The sequence below is a fragment of the Vulpes vulpes genome, chromosome 7 (genome assembly GCF_048418805.1).
Source record: "Vulpes vulpes isolate BD-2025 chromosome 7, VulVul3, whole genome shotgun sequence".
In the NCBI taxonomy this organism is placed as follows: domain Eukaryota; kingdom Metazoa; phylum Chordata; class Mammalia; order Carnivora; family Canidae; genus Vulpes; species Vulpes vulpes.
Window position 1 is genome coordinate 26,663,068 of NC_132786.1, and position 14,687 is coordinate 26,677,754.

The 14,687-nt window shown below is 50.2% G+C and overlaps 1 protein-coding gene across 40 annotated transcripts in view; it reads right to left on the reverse strand.

Annotated features, from left to right (window-relative positions):
- CSGALNACT1 (chondroitin sulfate N-acetylgalactosaminyltransferase 1) overlaps nt 1-14,687 on the reverse strand; it is a 323,911-nt gene that overhangs the window by 2,937 nt on the left and 306,287 nt on the right. For all 40 annotated transcript variants that reach the window (XM_072763348.1, XM_072763339.1, XM_072763356.1 and 37 more), the window contains 3 exons: nt 10,619-10,797; nt 9,728-9,822; nt 781-862 (listed from right to left, as the gene is read on the reverse strand). In XM_072763348.1, the coding sequence (XP_072619449.1) occupies nt 781-862; nt 9,728-9,822; nt 10,619-10,797 (356 nt within the window). The remainder of the gene's footprint in view (nt 1-780; nt 863-9,727; nt 9,823-10,618; nt 10,798-14,687) is intronic.

Genomic DNA, 14,687 nt, shown 5'->3' on the forward strand with positions numbered 1-14,687 from the left:
GTGTCCATGATCTGGGCGCTGGAGCTTCTTGACCCCATGCCAGCAGCCACCCTGAGCCTGAGCCCAAGACCAAAGCCCCTGGTGTGCAGAGTCACAATGTCACTCTGTCTCAAGGCACATGAGCAGGTGCCACTCTGAGGGACAGGAAGTGCTCTTGTCCCACAGCCCCCACCTGCCGTGCTGTCCCCGTGCCCTTTGGCCTCAACTGTGACCTAAGGGCCTTTCCTCTGGCCATTCTGGGAACGTGTGTGCATGGACAGTGACTATACGCTCAGCTGGAGCCTGAAGTAGCATCTGGAATTTTCGAAGGTTCAGCAGAGAGAAATTTGAATCTTTTCTGGTATGTGATTTTCCCAAATCTCCCACGTTGCCCTTGTGTTTCTCAGTGGATCCTGCTACTGTGGAGGCCCAGAATGTTCTGCCTGGGAGGGACCAGAGCCAGAACTAGGTCAGAAGGAGGCTCGGGAGTGGGGTGGTGGCGGCCGGGGGAGTGGTTTGAAGTCATCTGTCTGTAGCAACTGCCTTGCCCTCAGTCTGTGTGCCACATTTGGGGTGACTGGAAGGGTCTAGTGGAGATTAGAGGGGCTCAAGGTCACACACGCCCCAGCCTCCTCCTGGTCCAGCCCCCAAGTCCACGACAAGAGCAACAGCCCTCTCTTGGGAAGTGGGTACACGCACCATCCCGGGAACCCACCCGGGCCCTCCCGCCTGCTCTGGGCCTCGGGCCTTGGCCTCCAGGTGGCAGCAGAGGCACAGACGTGCTGCTTGGCGCCGTCTTACCTATATTGATGAAGTCTGAACGGTACTGACAGGTCATCCCAAAGCCAAAGTCTCGCCAAAATCCAGTTTCCTTCTTTATGACCTGCGGGGAAAACATGGTCATTCGGTCATTCAGGAGGGGTGGACAGAGGGGACCGTGATGGAGAGGCATCACAGAGCGGTGCCAGCGATGCGAAGTGGGGAGCCCATCGACAGCCCTGCACAGGAAACGCTGGGCCCCAGGCCTTTCTGACAGCCAGGAACACCCTGAATGCAGCAGCTCCGAGATGGGGCCTGTGGTCCTTGGCACCTCTGCTTGGAAGGTTCCTAGGGTGTCGGCATGAACACACACACTCATGCTCACACTCACACTCAAAAACAAACCAGGAGAGCAAGCTTTTGAGCAGCACCATGGAAAAGCCACCTACGTGTCTGGCACAGCAGCAGTACCAGAGAGAACAGGAGGCCTCGGCCCCTCACACAGGCCGGGTAGGGAGCCAGCCAGGGCTTGGGAGGGAGGAAAGGCAAAGAACAGCCGGGGAGTCAGCTGCCCTGGCACAGGGGCACACATAGGACTCCCTCGGGAAATGCAAAGAAAACCTGAGAAGGCAGTGTGTTACTTGGGCTCTGCGACCTCTTGCTCACTGAGGTAAAGGGCATCAGGAGTCCAGGTTTTGAAGAAAGGCTCTGTCCATTCATCTCTAAACTATTTTAAAACCAAACTGCTCCCAAGAGCATCTGTGGTGGTGCCAAGCTGCAGGGCTGCCAGGAGGCCATCCAAGCAGGGACGGTCTTCAGAGAGTGAGGCCGGGGCCTGCACAGCCTGTTACTCTGCAAAGAAATTTCCAATGCATTTGCTAAAGCAGCAAGACCTTTCCAAACTTTCCTTTAGTTTTTTGGCAGAGCTAATTCTGGGACTCATTCTGAGACTGTAATAGTTTTTTTTCACGATTCATTCTTGGGGTTAACATCCCCTCCTGAGGGACGGGGAAGTGGGAGGGGGCCACAGCAGGTCCCCACCCACCAGGACTTCTCCATTTTCTGCCTGTGAGGTTTGGCTCCCTTTGCTCTCTGCTCATCACAGACTGTGTAGCAGGGGAGGAGCACCAGCGTCTCCTCCCAACTTGCCCATGGGCTGACTTTTCTGCTTCCGTCAGATCCCTCAATTCTTTGAGCCTCTACTTCCTTTCCTTTAAATGAGGTGGTTGAGGGGCGCCTGGGTGCCTCAGTCCATTAAGCATCTGACTCCTGATTTTGGCTCAGGTCACGATCTTGGGGTCGTGGGATTGAGCCCCCTGTGTGGGGCTCTGTGCTGGGCATAGAGCCTGCTTGAGATTCTTCTCCTTCTCCCCCTGCCCCTCCCCCCAAATAAAAATAAAAAATTAAGGGGTGCCTTGATGGCCCAGTTGGTTAAGCATTTGCCTCAATTCAGGTCATGATCCCAGGGGCCAGGGATGCAGCCCAACAAGCAATCAGCTCCCTGCTCAGGAGGGAGTCTGCTTCTCCCTCTCCCTCTGCCCTTCCCCCACTCATGCTCTCTGTCACTCTCTTTCTCAAATAAAAGCAATCAGTCAATCAACCAATCAATCAGGAGGTTGAACTAACCCTCCGCTAAGGTCTCTCCCAGCTCCCAAACATCTATCCTCACTGCTCTTCCACCTTCCAGAAGCTTCTTGTCTCTACCACAGCCTCAACTGTCTTCCATAAATGGCTCGTGGCAGAGCTGTGAAATTAAAAATTCTTTTGCTTTGTAATCCATGAAACCATCTCCTCTTCATGACCACCCGCACCAAGTGAATACATACGCATCAGGGTTTGGGGAAGGAAAATGAGGACCAAGAGAGATTTTGTCAGTGAGTCCCAGCAGATGTGTTCCAATTCCTCCTCAGAACAAAGGCCTGTTATACAATATCTCCCAAGTGACAAGGTAATTTCATTAGTATCAACTGGAAAGATTTTGCAGGGAAGGAAAGTTTGGGAAAATCTCCATTGAGTCATTTTTTAAAAAGAGTTTCTGTTTCATAGCAGGTACACACGGTTTCTGTTGCAGCTAATGGCTTAATATCCTTTCTGCTGGTCAGGACGAAGACCAGTCCTCTAAGCTTCTGGATAAACATGGAGTTAAGAGAAGTGCCAGTATCCCAACTTCAAGCATCTGGCTGAGGTCTGTATGGAATCTAAAAGAGGAAGGCCAGGGCTTGGGAAGAAGGACAAGAGGGGTGGCAAGAGGTGGTCGCCCTGCACCCAGGCTGTGGATGCAGCACCCAGCAAGGCTGGACAAGGTCAAGAGTGACCCTCACCTGGGACCAGCGGGACAGACACAAACTGATTTACCAGCTGGGGAATGCACTATATAAAAACTTCCTAACTGGTTGGCAAGCCTAAGAAAGCCACTATCTGAAATGCTCCTTGAAATTTAGCCATTGGTGGAAACCAATCTGATGGCACCCACAGCATATAACATCAGGGCAAGCCCGAGTTCACTCCTGACAGGCTTTACCCCCCACAGCTGTGCCACGTCACTGGCATCGTGCCCTCAGCGAGTAGCCGAGCTGGGAGTGAGCGCTCTCAAATGTTTATCAGATCACAGCATGTTCCAATTTAAAACCCTGAAGGGGCTTTTATTGCATCCTCACTAATACAATTAGAATAAAACCCAGAGAAAACCTCTGCCCTGTGAAGGTCCTACGTGACCAAAGCCCCTCCTGCCTCGTCCAGCTCACATCCCCTCACACAGTCTCCTTCTGTCCTGCCCCTTGGACACACCAGACTGGCAGGTCTCTGAGGCTAGACACTTGCAGACCCCTTTCCTGGGTCACCTTTTCTTTGCTCACCAGTGGGCTCTGGTCCAACATCACTTGTTTAGAGCAGTCATCCCGGCCTCGTCAGCCAGGGTCAGCAGCCTGTACCTCTGTCACCACCGTGTCACTCTCTATACTGTCACCTGCTTTATTCTCTCCATAACATAGCTTTCTGAAATTATCTGGTTGATGCATTTGTTTCCTCTCTTTTCTGTGTTCACCAACTACCACTGGTGAACATAAGCCCAGGGCCTTGGTCTGGTTGACTGCCTCCAGATCACTGTCAAGTAAACATCAGGTACTCAATAAATGCTTCTCCAAGAGAGGATGAGGAGCAGTCTTAGGGCAGAGAGGGCTTCATGCCAGTGGAAACAGACATGGATCACATAAGGAGTTCTTGGGTGAGTCATGAGGGCCCAGGGATTCTGGTGGGAAAATTCAGAATCATGTGGCTTTGGACAAACGGACAGAAATGTTTTCGCCTTCCTGGGCTCTAAGCAGAGGGCTCTGCTGCTTAGAGCCTCCGCCCCAAGCACGAGAAGTTCCACTGCTCTATTCAAGCTTTGAAAAGATAGATATACACCAACAATGTTTACTACCACAGAGGAGGAAGAAACTCTCAGATAAAGATCATAAGTCAAAAGAAAAACATCTCCTTCTGTCCTGAATTTCGCCGATCTGTTTTCAAGTGCTATCCTGACTCAACACAAGGTCTTTTGAGGACTAGCCTCCTCTCAAGTCTCCGCAGCCCCCTCCCCTCTCCACCTTAGATCTCAGCAGAACACTGCAGGGCAGGAGCATAGCACAGCACAGAAGGACAGCTGTCAAGCCTGCTCTCCCACAGGAAGTTTCCAGACCCACACCTCTGTGGGTGATGCATGTGACAGGGCTGATTATTTTCTATTGGGACCAAAACACAAAGCACAGACCAGAATCTCTCCCCAGAGATGTGGGAAGACAGCCACCCTGCAGCTGCAGGGGGACCCAGGAAGGCGGTCAGTGCCTGTCGGTTTAATGGTGCCGATGGTTTAATGGTGCAATCTGGGCCCTGAAATAAAATAAATAACAAATACTCAAGCAGAGTATTACCTCTAAATCAAAGAGAGCCTCCCAAGAGCCAAGGCTGTGTTTGTCCAGGCTCACACTCACGAGAAACACCTGTTGTATGTGGCCCTGCAGTCGGCAGGCCCCACGCTCAGAGGCTTTCCTCCTGGGTTTAATGTTCTCGAAGTGCTTAATAATTCCTGCCCCGGGGCCCTGCACTTCCACTCTGTACTGGGCCACACGAATTATGCAGCCAGTCCTGCCTGCAAGCAGCAGCCACCCCGAGCTTCAGGCCTTCAGTGGCTGGGGTGGGTGCCCCCGACCCTGCATGATACTTCCCTTACCTGGGCACTGGGGGAGTCTGGATGGGGGTGCAGAGGTGGAATGACTGAGCCCGGACCAACACCAGGATTGCTGTAACCGTTTCTATGTCTTGAGAAATAAAATACTGTGGAGGCACAGCTTTCATAGAATTGGTCTAAGAATGGACTTGAATGCCACCTCCTCCAAGATCCCTGTTAACCCACATTTTCCCACAAGGCTTCTTTTACTGATATCTGCTTAAAAGAATAAGGTATCTTCTAGAGGGTATCATGCTGGGGGAGAACTGTCCAGGCTCCCTCATCTAGGACTCTATACCCACGGCTGGATTCCACTCTCCTGGAAGCACTCCAAGGCCTAAGAACACGTGGCTGCCATGCAGCATCGGCCTTGGCCCCATCTTCATCACACAGGGCCACCTTCGCTTCCCAGTGTCTCACTCAGCAATCCCAGCAAGTGACCTACGCCTCAGTGCAGCAAGTTTTATCTGCAGAACGAGCAGTCGTGCCCCTGTGCCTCACTGGTGGGTCCATACAATAAGGCGGGCGCAGTGCTGGCTTCTGACAGGCTGCGGATGGCACGCATGACCACTTGTGGTACCCAGTGCTATCTGTGTAAGAGCAGACCAAAGGATGGACTCTGCTCAGTCAGCAAGTTTTAGAAATGTAAACTGAAATGCAGATTAGTGGTAACATACTTCCTGGAAGGGGCGGACAGGGAGGGTGCCTGGACTCAAAGAGGGTGAGGACAGGACTCAGTGTGCTGTGTGCACCCTGGACAGACAGGCACAAAGTCGCTGCACGGAAATGCTGGGTGGGGTGCACAGCAGGCTGAGAGGTCACGCCCCCCCAAGCCTCGGAGTGGGGGCGGTGGCGACAGGGCCTCTCGGGGCAAGGCCAGGGCACAGACACAGGCCGGGTACGCACCAGGCAGAGAGGCCAGGGGTCTACTGAGCTGGCGCCATGTGCCAGGTGCTGGGGTTTGCAGACACATGCTCTGTCACCGGTTTCCAAGTCCATGTGGGGGGGCACTTAAAACCAAGGAGCCATCAAGGCTGGCAGTGCTATGCAGGGGCCGGCAGGGCCAGCTCCCAGACCTCACCCCACCTCGGTGTGTAGTGACATCGCTCTGGGCCTCCACCAGGCCACAAGGGGGTGGGGGTGGGGGGTGGAATCACTGGCAGCATGGAAACTGGCGAACACCGTGCATCAGGGCTTTGCCTCCCCTCTTTCCAGAGGGTGGGTGGTTAAACATTTACTAGCTGGCTTTAAGCCAGACAAGATGATTTAAAATGGGATTAATCTATGTTTTGGAAATGTATCTCTGGCAGAGGGGGAAGGAAAGGCCGGGTGTCCAGGGAGGGAGAGGCTCTGCAGACAGAAGAGCTGGATGGGTACCAGCACGAACCAGGTTGGAACCAGGAAAGTGGAATGTCTAAAGTTAATAATCATTTAAGTCAGAGTCAGTCCTTTCTCTCTGAGTCTTTCTACATAAAAATATCAGCAAGTTTTATCTCAGGTTTACAACTCAAAAAATTAAATGTTAGCATAAAATCCCATGATTTCACATACTTATTATTAATGGTCTATACTCAAAAGTAAAGAAACAACTAGTCTGAATGCCCCCACACACACACCCTGCCCCCGAATGTGACTTCTGGCTTTAGTCCGAAGACAAAGTGTCACAGCAGAGCCACTGACAGGCAGTGACCAGCACAGGGACTACTGAGGTCACACTCACTGGGCTGTGCACACTTGTCTCGTGTTTGCATCAGTGAGTACTCTTCGTTATGGCTCCATTCTGGACCTGTGTTCTCCCTCCACCTCGACACTGATATTCCAGGGTGGCTCTCAAGAATATCTATAGATCTGGGCGCCTGGGTGGCTCTGTTGGTGAAGTGTCTGCCTTTGGCTCAGATCATGTTCCCAAGGTCCTGGGATCAAGTCCTGCTTCAGGCTCCCTGCTCCACGGAGGGCCTGCTTCTCCCTCTCCCTCTGCCTGCTGCTCCTCCTGCTTATGCTCTCTGTCACATAAAATCTTAAAAAAAAAAAAATATCGGTAGATCTCAGATCTTTCATGACTGAGTCAAAATGAACCGTTGGTAGGAAGTCTTTCCTAACTTACCATGTCTAACCATCTTATTTCAATGTATACCTTCTTAGCACCTACACATTGTTTCCATTAAATTAATTTCTGTAGCTTGATGTTCTCCTTTGGAATTTTTGTCAGATCATTTCCTTTATATTTCAGCCCTCATCTCGATCCTAAGCAAATCTGCTTCCACTGCAGTAGGGTAAGGAAATCTTGCTTTCAACCTGAGTTCTGCTACTAGCTGGTTGTATCATCTTGGGCGAGTCCATAAAAACAAGACAGTAAAGTGACCTCCCCAATCACGTCATACAAAACTGTTTCAGTTCCTCTGATTCATCCAGAACTTCCAATCTAGATCTCTGCAGGCAGCAGGTGCTCAAGAAATGGCTCATTCAATAACGAACATAATCAACACTTTCCTTGTAGATGGAGAACCCCCTGTGTCTCAGAGACAGCTACTGTGTTTCTCTGGACTAAGCCATCATGAAGACTGAACCCTAACATATCAGATTTATGTGCTCTAGGAAAGCTCTAAGGTGTATTTAGAAGTAACTGTCAAAGGCTGCAGGATAATTCAGAGGCTCTAGCTGTGGACATAGAGACCTCAGTTCTGTTTTGTTTTTAAAACTTATTTATTCATGAGAGAGGCAGAGACACAGGCAGAGGGAGAAGCAGGCTCCCTGCAGGAGCCCGATGTGGGACTCGATCCTAGGACCCTGGGATCACTCCCTGAGCCAAAGGCAGATGCTCTCAATCGCTGAGACATCCAGGCGTTCCTCCGTTGTTTCTGCTTGACTCTAATTCTAGGGATCTCAGAAACTGGCTTAACCACATCACACGTCTAGCTTCCCTTTGCACCTGCTTCTCTGCAGGAATGGTAATAAAAGGATAAAACTTTTAAAGTGTGAAATGAAAAGAATTCCTTGCAAGCAAATAAGATCTTTATGAGTTTGAAGTCGAAACATTAATCATATTTGATGTCAAATGTAAAGAAGTACTTTATTTAAAACCAAAGGAACTTACATTCTGATTGGCTGAAAGAAAATAAATCCTGTATTCTTTTTCCCCCTCCAGCTCTAATAGAAACTTAGAACTCATGGAAAGGAAACAAGGTGGTCTGTGTCTTGACAGAAGTGATATCATCCTAAGGTAGACAAAAACTGATTCTTGGGGAATGAAAAACTCTGACGGTGCTGAGATATCCAGCACACATATACATATGGTTACGTGAACAGATCCTCGGTCTATCTGTGGTAGTGGAGTTTCACTGCAGGACGAGAGAGCTATATGATCACGGTACTGGGCAGCACAGGCCAAAGGGAAACCACGCTGGGATGGGCGAGGACTCAACCTCATTCAACCTCAGGGAACCCAAGCTAAACCTTCTAGAAAAGATCCCTATATCAGCCAGAGGTTAACTGGAAGACGGGGCTACAGAGAACAGGTTTTGCTACTTCTGGAACCTTAAGGACCGAATCAGTCTGCCAAAAGAATCTCAAAGAACACATGTTTTCAATGAAGTCAATTTACTCTCCCGTTGCACAGAAGCCTGAGAGACGGGTTCTCTCACAGCTTCACGTTCGCACAGCAGATTTCCCTTCTGTACCCGAAGAGGTACTCAGTGGGAAGAAACATGGCTTTGCCTCAAGAGGAGACACAGACACTCAAGGTGACGAAGAGCAGACAACCCAAGGTCAGACGCCTCCTGACAGTCATCTTGAGCTGGAACGCCGCTTTAGACAAACCTAGTTGATACCTCTGCCGGGAAAGGTCAGAGTTCAAGTTGGGGATGACAACAATAATGGGGAATTTTGTCTCAGAAGGGCATTGCCTACCTGTGTTACAGAGACCCTCTTCTGGCTTTACCACACCTTCCCGTGGCCCACACTGCTTTCTCTGGACTCAGGGCCACCACCACCGCCACCACCAAGACCACTCAGCATACAGAGATCCTGGGGGGCTGTGTGGTCCCACTATCCACCACCTGTGCAGCCAAGATCTTTTTTTTTTTTTAAGATTTTATTTATTACAGACAGAGAGAGAGGCAGAGACATAGGCAGAGGGAGAAGCAGGCTCCCTGCAGGAGCCCAATTCGGAACTTGATCCCAGAACCCCAGGATCATGATCTGAGCCGAAGGCAGATGCTCAACCACTGGGCCATGCAGGCGCCCACCAAGATTTCAGCACAGAAGCCCCTCCAACGTTCCTCTAGGAGCCAGCTTGCTGGTGACCATGCTTCAGAGTGGCTGCCATGTGTGGGGATGAGGGCACTGATGGGAAGGGTCCTGGGTCTGGTCCTCACTCCCCCATTGATGTGCTCACTGGGTGACCTGCAGTGAGCCACCCCCTTCTACTTCTGCTTCCTAGCTGTCACCTTTCTTACCTGGGAGGGTCTGTAATAACAAAGAAAAAATGTGCTGCATCCATAATGTGATAATACTAGTTTCTAAAAGCCATAGAAGAAAACTATGAAGGTGTGAAATTACCTTTCTGTAAGGTACTGTTCCTACTTATTTTCCACTTTTAAATATTACAAGCACTTTTAATCAACAAGACACTGGGACCAAAGGCCAGAACGTCTGCCAAATTTAAAAATTACTGTGGGAATCAATCCACAGATTTCCACTCACCTTTACTCATGGTCAGGTGCCCCTGGTAATGAAAGACAGGGAAGAGAGCTGCACAAAGGCACCTGCGGGATAATTACTCACCAGCTGCTGCTCCAGGGGAGGCACTGCATCGTGATGGCCGTATATTATGCCAGGATTGTACTGACTGAAAAGGACCGGATAAAATACCTTCTTCCCTACAAACCAGAAAACAAACATTCACTTAAAGCAAAGCTAGTAGGCTTGTTCACTCATATTCAGCCCTCTGATAATCCCAGATATTCACATCCACTTTTTCTTTTCTTTTCACTCAGCCATAAAACAGATCTCAGCAGTCCTACACACCTCTACCACAGACTCTCTGCTATCTGTAGCACAGAAGTGGCATGCAAAGTCCTGACAGATGGGGGCTCTGGGGAGCAACTGAGCTGCCCTGCCAGACATTAACCCATTAACTGCTGCCTTGTGGGATTCTGAAGGGTGGCCAGAAGGGCCAGGGTGACTTCAGGCAGCAGTAGATTTAGGCACCCCAGGGCATTTGCTCTTTACCAGTTTACACCCAAGAGCATCAATGATTTAACAGTGGTTATCAGCTGAATACTAGCCTGCTTACAAGTAAACCTCCAGGAGAATGGTTTTCTCCACGTGGATTCTTTCTGCTCAGATCCCTGCCTCCCTCAGTGTCTGCCCATGGCCACTCCTTTCCCTTCAATCTCAGACAGCTTTCCAGCCCCCATCATCCCCACCATGCCCTGTCCTGTGGATGTTCACTAGAGCCCACCTCCCAGCTGAACATGGAACAGGGGTCCTAGACTTAGGACAAAGCATCTCAGGATTATGGGGGCCAACAGTCCCACCCTGACATCAAAGGAGAAATCAAACCAGATGATTTTCCTTTTCTTGGGGGTAAATTAGGCCTGTTCAGAAGCAGGACGTCAGAGGGAACCATGAAGGAGTGAGAGGAAGGGAAGCGTCGAGGCCAGAGACCCTTACCTGGCTGCGTGTTCAGCCTGCACGTGTTGAGGAATTCAGAGGTGAAGTAGATATCGACATCACAGAAAAAGAGAAGGACGTTGCTTCCTTTCCAGAAGCGGGCTCCGACATCAAGCCCCTTTCCCCGAGAAAACTCTCCATTCAGTTGGATGAATGTGAAGTTCCTGAAGTTGGCAGCTCTATGAGGGAAGAACATAGTCATCATGTGCTCATGCACCCAGGCAGACAGAATGCCTTAGAAAACACACGGCCAGAGCCCATCCACATTGTCAGGTATCTCTTGTAACTATGAGGGTACAGAGACTAACAGAGAAGATATAGAATGAGCCAGACTCACTGGAAACTCACTGAAATTAAAGGTACCAAGAACACTTAGTGAAGATTTATTTATTTATTTATTTATTTATTTATTTATTTATTTATTTATTACTTAGTGAAGCTTTAACACCAGCTAACTTCTTTCTCTAGCAATTTCCCCACAGTGAAAACTGTATCATTACAGCTAATGGATATTTTGTGTGATAGAGAAATTTGAACCAGTGGAGGCGAGGTCAATAGGACCCAGGACAACCTCCGTGCCTCCTGAGCCACCTGAATGACACCACTGGGCCAAAGACATAAAATCACACTGGAATAGCCCCTCCTAGTATCTTCTCATCTGTATGCAACTCAAGACCAGGCATGGTAGTCTTGATAAATGTCTATCCCCAAAGAGATTCAAGCCTGGACTCCTTCCCCACCTTCAGATAGAGCAAGAGAGCTTGGTAGGAAAACTGACAGACTTGGATGTAGATTGATAGGGCCATCCCAGAACTGGCTCTCCTATAGATCAACTCTGTTATCTACGCAATTCCATGAATCTCCTGGAAGCTCAGTTGCCTCATCTACAAAATGGGAATAATGACACCTTCCTTAACTACCTCACAGAGTTATTAGTTGGATAAACGCTGCCAAGAGCACACGTAACCATCAGCTCTCGCTATCATCAGCACAGGCGAGGATTCCCAGGCCTCTGGTGGTAAAGCCAAGCAAGACATTTCTTCATTTGGCTCTTCTTTTCCTGAGACACCAGAACTTTCTGAAATGGGTGAGCAGAAATTCCAGGAATCCGCGTAGTACCTAGAGGGACAGGAACTGTCTTCGGCCAGACACAATCAGAGAACTCCTTTGAGTCCTATTCCAGCTCTGACCCCTGCTCACGAGCAGGGGGCCTGGTCTGTGGCAAATTCCTTCACCTCGCACTTATGCCATTCTTCTCTTCATAATGGCTCCCCTGCTCATCTTTTCTAATGGCTAGTAGTAGGTTCCCTTCTCAATGTATCTCAAGGCTCATACTCTCTGGGCCCCCCCCCCCAGTCTGCAGGGATATCTGTTAGCTAATTGGCAGGGGGACAGGACGGGCATGCCCATGAGCAAGGACCTCCTCACTCAGGTTGTAACTCCTAATTCAGGTGCCTCCTCCAAGATGCTTTCCAGGATCTACCATCAGAGAATTCAGATATACAAATGCTTTACACGTGAACAACAGCAAGCAAGTTTCACCAAAGGAAGAGGAGTGCAGTTCCTTAACAGGCTGTGTGAAAGGAACTGCCCAGTTTCCTTCCTTGAACGGTGTATGGTTCTTTGTGTCTACATATCAAGTTTTTACCAAAGTTCAGTCACGTTGAATCCCAAGAATACAAGGCAGAGCTAGAAACTGAGGTAACGGTGTCACAGATATGACAAGGCTGTCAGGTACTGAGTACTGAGTGATGGGTAGACCCACTGAGAACTACAAGTTTAGAGGGCAGAGTGGTACTTTCATGTATACATTCACCCATTGTGCAAATTAATCTGGGTGATTCCATCCCCAGATTCCCAATTCCTGGCTCAAGCTGCTGTGCTGGTGGAGGGCGGGGAGGGAGAGGATGGGGGCTGGGCCTGTCTGTCCTTCAGGGCCACCAGAAAGAAGGGCGGGGGGAACACCATGCCTAGGACTTGAGATGGCCTTCATCTGGAAGAACTTTGTGGAAAAGTCTTCTAATAACCATCTCTAGGATGTTTCCTAGGCTTCAATGTGTTACTTCTAGAGAAAGAGAATTCGGGACACTAAGGGACCCTCTGTGTGGCCCCAACGTAAAGGCAGTCGGCCTCCTTTCTCTTCATTCAGCCTCTCCACAAGGATGAGGCCATCCACGTCACCTCACATCCACTGCACTACTGTCAGCATGGCCCAGGCTGCACAGGGCGCTGTGGGTGCATGGCACCCGGCTCTGCCCCTTGGGGCCAAAACAACCCCCACCCCCCACAAAAAACCTGCCCCACCAGCTCTGCAGGCCTCCCCTTCTTCCAGGAGAGGGCGGGCTCGCGGCCGCCAGGAGAGAGTGTGCCCATGGCCCACCTCTGCGCTGAAGGACTCACTGACATGAGTGCAGGGAGGCCGGATGGGGACAGAGGCACCGCTGGCCTGGGAGGCACCATGCGCCAGTCGTAGGTGTTGGAGAGGGCCCAGGGCCGACTCTGTCATCTGTCTGTAGTTCCCAGGGTGGCAGCCAGGTCGCTGTGCTCAGCTAGGATCTGTAGATGGACCACAGCACTGTCCTCCCCTAAGCAACCCACCCAAGGCACTTCCTATAACTGCGCAGCATCTGGAGGCGGCCCGTGCTCTCCTCATTGCTGTCAGGAAGGGCCTCTGATAGTTACCAAGCATTCTCTAGCAAGAAAGGGGGCAGAGCTGGAAACACCAGAAAAAGAATCGGAACCACTTTACTTCCTCTCTTTTCCAGAACAGAGAGACTAATCCACTGGTGAACATTTGGGCCTGGCCTTGTATACCACCCTCTCATCTCAAACTCATCAGCACCAGCTCCAGAGCACAGGACGCCAACAAGATGAAGAGAAAGCGGCTTCTGCATGAGAGCCAGGCCCCTCCCTCACCACGTCCCATAGCCATTCAGAAAGGTGGCTCACTGGGCAGGGGGACTGGCTCTCTAGGCCAGAGCACCCCTGTTCCACAGCATCGTCGGAAATATGTCTGAAGAGGCTGTGAGGCCGATGTAAGAGCAAGGACACATTTCAACACAAAACCCTGATTCGCCCCAATGGGGTCTGGTGGTGGGTCTGGGAATGTGCCCAACATGGCCACGAGGCTGTACATCCCACAGACGCAGGCCACCAAAGTGCACAGGCAAGGACCCTGTTCTGTCCTTTGCCAGAAGATGATCACTGATGGTGTGCCATGGCTGGGGCCTCCTGCCTCTGCTCGGGGTCCCTTCCTGCTATGTACTTTCTGAATCCACTCCAGTAAAAATCCAGCTTGGTCCTGACAACCCAAGTCAAGTGTCACCACCTCTCCCACCATGCTGCAAACTGAAGTGCTCTCTCTGCCCTCCTAGGCACTGTGCCTCATTCTCCCTCGTCTCCCCTGTGCCCGTGCCTTCCTTGCCTTTACCTTACAGACATGTACCTGGTGACCTAGCAGGCTGTAAACCCTTGGTGGGCAGGATCTTCAGAGATTCTCTGGCACTCTGCAGTAACTGGCCCACATGGGGATGCCATGGATGATCAATAAGCCTCAGATGAATCACAGGCTAAATCCCTGGGGAAGGCTGGGTGTATCTCAGACCTTCGCTATTGGGGGGCACTGCTCAGGGCTCCTCCTTCCCTCAGGTACAAGCAGGGGAGGCCCCCATATATCAGCAAAAAGTCTCTAGCCAATAGATTGCAAAGACAGAAACCCATGCTTTTAGAAGGATGGCAAATATGTAAATCACAGAAAAAAAGAGAGCTGAGAAAAATGAGATACAATTTGGTTTGAGACACTTAATGTATCCATACAAAGAAATGGGACACTTGGGAAAAAAAAAAAAGAAATGGGACACTTGGTGGCACACCTAAAGTAACAGCCTGGGGAGGGAAACTGGCCTTTTTCATTACAGAATGAAGACACCATGTCCTATACTATGTCATTTCCCACTGACTCAGAATACATAGCTCCAAAAAGGCCCCCATGATTACTCACTGTTCTTCTTCTTCTCTTCTTGAATTGTATTATTGGCTGATGACACTCTCAAGTTTCTCATTCAATTAC